The sequence below is a fragment of the Glycine soja genome, chromosome 20 (assembly GCF_004193775.1).
Source record: "Glycine soja cultivar W05 chromosome 20, ASM419377v2, whole genome shotgun sequence".
Taxonomy (NCBI): Eukaryota; Viridiplantae; Streptophyta; class Magnoliopsida; order Fabales; family Fabaceae; genus Glycine; species Glycine soja.
In genome coordinates this window covers 1,128,030-1,133,329 of record NC_041021.1, presented here as the reverse complement: position 1 = coordinate 1,133,329, position 5,300 = coordinate 1,128,030, and the positions used below count along the sequence as shown (strand labels likewise).

The window sequence follows — 5,300 nt, the reverse complement described above, 5'->3', positions numbered from 1 at the left end:
CAAAAAATATTAGGTGATTTAGAACTATCACACCATCTATAATTTTTACCGTTAATCATGTAACATATAGATAACTTAATATTTAAAATTGATTAAACTTTCTTAAATTAATGAATAACACAATTAATTTTTGTTAGCCTACATCGTTAATTTAATGAATATATCTTTAATTGTCCACATATCATATGATTATTGGTCAGAATCATAAATGACTTAATAATTCTAAAATACCTAATAATTTTTCTTTACAATAATATTATTTTTTATCCATAAGACTTTACTTAAGTCTATTACTACCCAAACTAACAATTTATTAGTGTGCAACTAAATATTTAATTTATTTTTCTATAATCAAAGTCATCAAATAAAAATAATTAATTTAATATTAAAAAAATTATCCCTCCTCTCCTATACTTCTGTCTGCCCATATTTTATATATATATATATATATATATATATATATATATATATATATATATATATATATATATATACATTCCGTCTCATGTTTACGAGTCATTATAGTTGTGAACCGCAGTTGAATCCCAGAAATCACCTACCCCAAAATGAATTTTCATTTAGCAAATAAACAATTTTCACTGCAGCATTAGTTCCCGAATAATGAAGGCTTCTGATAGAAAGGTACATATTCAATATTTCTTCCATATTGTTTCTAACGCCACAATATATATCTGCCAAATCCGTATCAAACATATTGTACATTTGAAATATTCATTAAAATGGTCCTCACTTCTTCAGGACCAACACAAGGAAATTATTACTACAAGTACGTTTCAATGGATTCAATCTATTTGCTAATAGTTGGATTTTCCATGGATATATATATATATACCCTTCTCATTTTCACATTCAAATTTGTGAATACTCAGTTTCAAGATAGCAGCAATTAATGTTTGCCAATTGTATGCCATTGCAAGGTTGTAACAAAGCATAAGCCAACATTCTTTCTAGCTAGTTGAGGGCTTTCATTCTTCAAAATGAAACACAAGCTAAGTCCTTTTCCATGTCGATAATTAAGATCTCAATATACTATATATCACAACACACTTGCATGCGTCTCCACATGACGATTTGCTGAATCACCATATTCAAGCCAAGGTCGATGTTGATTGATTAATTACTGAAACAGAAGAAGTGTAGAAGGGGAATCAAATGGCACTTTCCTCGACAACTTAGATTCGTGAAATGGTTTTAGATTTTTTTCGCAAATAGAGAGATCAAGGTTTAAATCTGGCAATGCACATGATGACTCAGCCTCACCACTCGCAGCATCTGAGACTTCACCATGGTTGTAAACACGAGGTGATTTGCTTGTCTCGTTCTTGCTATTATTGTCTTTCATGCCAAAGTGTTTTGAACTATCATCAGACATAGGTGGATTCTGATAAACGGAAGGGATTGTATGGTTTAATCTATGATTATTTGGGTCAATGCCATTGCTAATAAGCTTTTTTCTTATATGAGAATTCCAATAATTCTTCACTTCATTATCTGTACGTCCAGGCAATCTCCCAGCTATTAGTGACCACCTGTACGAATCAATTTTAATCAATGATTTTTTTTCCTTTATAAGCACAATTTATACAACCAAACAATGAATTATGTTAGAAAACCCTTTTAGCAATGTACGTTGAAAAAAGTTAACTTAAATTTCCATTTATATTATTTAGTGGTGATAATATGGTTGCTCAGTACACATATCTACCTTATAATCAAAATTCTTTTCATTCTTTTACACGCACAAATACACACATGTATAGGTCATCAAAAGCACAACAAAAAAGTGGGTTTATGTTATGTTTCGAATTAAAAATTCGCACCGGTTGCCTAGCAGGGCATGAAGCTTGATGATGAGATCTTCTTCATCTTCAGCAAAGTTGCCTCTTTTGAGGTCTGGACGTAGATAGTTTATCCATCTCAGCCTACAACTTTTACCACACCGATGTAAACCTAATCATCATCAAACAAAATGTATTTGGTCAAATATATATCTTGTTTGTTACATGTCTGTGAGTACTATCGCTTGTGTGGATATACATATAATGTATTGCAATAATTATTATAATTATCGTTTGTTACACACTTGCACCTTTGATTTATTAAGACATCAGATATAGGATTCACGTTTTTCATATATCTTTCGATGAATCCTTTTCTACTCAATAGATATAAGACTAATCACTCACTGGGTTATCCTAATGGTGGGAGATTGGAGTAATTATAATGTATAAAAACTTAAGTATGATCTTTATTGTTACAGTTATACACCAAAAAATAAGACTAACCAATTATATCTGATTTTCCAACAATTATATGATGTTAAGAAAGATATAAGATTGATATAATGATTAGAGAAAGATGAAAGGAGATGTGAAATGTCAAAGATTCAAATATTTTAATTGATATTCTTAACAAAAACTAACAAATTAATATTTATTGATAAAAAAAAAATTCATATATACCTGCAGCCTGGGGGAGTGTACGCCAACAAACTTCACCATGTTTCTTGATATAATCTACGAGTTTCTGGTCTTCTTGTTTGGACCAAGCTCCTTTGTTCAATTCTTTGATATCACAACTAGGCTTCCTCATTCTTTCTACCTTTGCTTGGATTTCCTTTCAAACCTCAAAGGGTATAAACCCCAGCTACAAAAACGGAAGAACCTAGGTGGGGATGATATATATAATAAGCAAGTGTTAGAGAAAGAGTAAAAAGAAATAAAGAAAAAAAAAGAGCGATATGGAGGAGGACACACGAGAAGAATGGGAGGGGTTATAAGATCAAAGGAGGTAATATATACTGTGAGTTAGTTATTTGAATATAAGGAAGTGTAAAGGGTTGACTTGGACCGGTGGTTTTGCTAATACGTGACTGCGTGATTCACAACACACCTTCAGACATAGAGAGAGAGAGAGAGAGCAATGAAAAACACTATTTAGGGAATTGGGAGTGTGAATTGGTTGTGTTGTTTACCAATTTCTTGCCAAATTTGGAGGATATGACATACGGTTGGTTTTAATGAATAATGTGTTTGGCGGTGAGGTTGCATGATTTATTGCCTCTAACTTACCGTCAGATATATTGATCCTCATGATAGGCGAGTAGATTACACGGTTCAATTAGGAGAAGAGATGGTGGGATGAAAATAAGAGGGTTGATGGTTTAGCAACAAGTTATTTTTTTCTCAATAATTGAATGAGTTTGAACTTTGAACCCTTTTTTTTTCTCAATAATTGAATTCGAAATAGGAGGAAGAAAAATAGTCAGTTTCTTAATAACAATATCAAAATCTTTAGATTTTAATTCAAAGAAAAATAGTTAGTTTCTTAATAATAATATTAGAAAAACACACTGGTATTATAAAATAATAGTTTTACTGTTATCTAATTGTGCTAAATCTTTCATTGGTTCCTTAATTTTCTGAGTGTAAGGAAATGGGAGAAAATCAATGTCTTGTCATTTTGGACTTTTAAATTTACAAAATTATTGAAGCTGTGCAATAAAAATTATATGGAAATGATATTGAAAAGGTACAACAGTACAAAGGAGGAAATGGTAAGTTGGCGGTGTGTGTCACACGTTACAGTGTTGACTGTTAGTTTTCTCAAGCTCATTTGTTGTTCTGCTTTGACGAAACACGAAACTGGATTATAAGGTGGGTGCATGCATGTTTTCACAAGCTAGGTCTTCTCTTCTTTTATGCTATGCAAAAATTTGATTATTACTAATATATATATATATATAGTCCATTCTCAACAAGTTTAGTGGATAATCTTTCCCAACAGACACATTTATAGTTCACCATATTTGCGCCAAACGGTTAGCATCTTTTCTTTTTCGGTGTTACAATGGTTCCATGATCACATAACCACAGCATTAGACCAGTTAATTATCATATACAAATTCGTATGCTATGTGTATGCGTGTAAAGCCTTGTTAATTTATAGTTTAATTTTTTTACGTATAAGTCATAAGTTTTGGTTCATAATGTTCGGTTATAGAAAGGCTTTTGATGCTGGTTATAAAATGCCCATGTTAATAGCACTAGATATGTGATAATTAACGTAAATTGAAAACCATCTCGTGATAGTTTTAAAATGTTTTCGAAGATTAATTATGTTAATCAGTATAAAAAAGAATCACCAGCACGCTATAAAAAAAATTAGACTTAAATCTACTTTTGATTCCTATCATTTTAATTTAGTAAAAAAATTCCTATGATTTTGCTACTGTTTAATTTTTTTTATCTCAAAAATTTTATTGTATACTTGGTCACTAAATTTATAGTTAATCTTTCACGAAATTTTTAACAAAAAATATTGATGTGATGTATTATTGATAATAAGTCATATTAGTAATAATGTGATACTCACATGTTAACATAGTAGATGATAACCCATAATTATTGTAATGTCATATTATAACATGTCAATGCTGATATGTTAGAACATTATTAATGTGACATCAAAATATTTGATAAACTGTCCTATTATGTATCACTATATTAATGTTACATTTTATTAGTATGTTATGTTAATAATTTTCTTTAAAAAGTTAACAATAGACTAATGATTGATCAAAATTATTAAAATTAAAAATTCCACGACCAAATGTTTAATTTTTTTTAAGAATAAAATTGCACAATCATAAAGATCAGAAGTGAATTTAAGAAGGAAAAATTAATAATGAATTAGTGATTAAATTTAGTGACAAAAATATTTTTTTTCTATCTAATTCTAATATTACAAAAAATTCTAATGATTTTTTTAATAAAAAATACATATAAATTATTTCATCGTTAATTTTAATTCTTCTTATAACAAGTTTGTGTATGTGTTAAAATTAAAATAGAGCAATATATACAGAGAGAGTCTATCAAGTGATAATTATGCTTATTTGTAAGAAATAAAAACTATAAATCTAAGCCATACAGCTATATATAGATGATTGAGAAAAGTTAGTTAGTAGTTATAATATGACATCTAAAACAAGTCATATTTTTAAAAAAAATTGACCATTCAAAAATAATTTATTTGTCTATATTTTTAATTTTCATTGCTCATAATAAAGAGTTAAAGTGATAACTCTTCTAATTATGAAAAATAAGAACCACAAATTTGGACCATACAACAAAATGCGTTGGGTCAGTTGAACCAACTTGAATACTGATGAATGTATGGCTTGGATTTTTAATTTTGAGCTCAAATTAAATGTTGAGCTATTTATCTCAATTTAATCATGTCCCGATCATGGCTTATCCTACAAAAATCTTGAAAAA

At 29.2% G+C, this 5,300-nt stretch overlaps 1 protein-coding gene across 1 annotated transcript; it reads right to left on the bottom strand.

The window, feature by feature from the left end:
* Positions 1 to 667: 667 nt before the first annotated feature.
* On the bottom strand, positions 668 to 2,797 carry LOC114402839 (transcription factor MYB3-like). The gene is made up of 3 exons (XM_028365527.1): positions 2,484 to 2,797; positions 1,842 to 1,971; positions 668 to 1,550 (listed from the first exon to the last, which is right to left on the bottom strand). Exons 1-3 carry the CDS (start codon positions 2,611 to 2,613, stop codon positions 1,139 to 1,141), a joined length of 672 nt encoding a protein of 223 aa, XP_028221328.1. The 5' UTR covers positions 2,614 to 2,797; the 3' UTR covers positions 668 to 1,138.
* Between the last annotated feature and the right edge of the window lie 2,503 nt (positions 2,798 to 5,300).

Coding starts and splice junctions, on each gene's coding strand:
- LOC114402839 (XM_028365527.1), bottom strand. CDS start 2,613: ATGAGGAAGCCTAGTTGTGATATCAAAGAATTGAACAAAGGAGCTTGG. Junction 1,972..2,483: donor TACACTCCCCCAGGCTGCAG/GTATATATGAAT, acceptor GATGATGATTAG/GTTTACATCGGTGTGGTAAA. Junction 1,551..1,841: donor CATGCCCTGCTAGGCAACCG/GTGCGAATTTTT, acceptor TGATTCGTACAG/GTGGTCACTAATAGCTGGGA.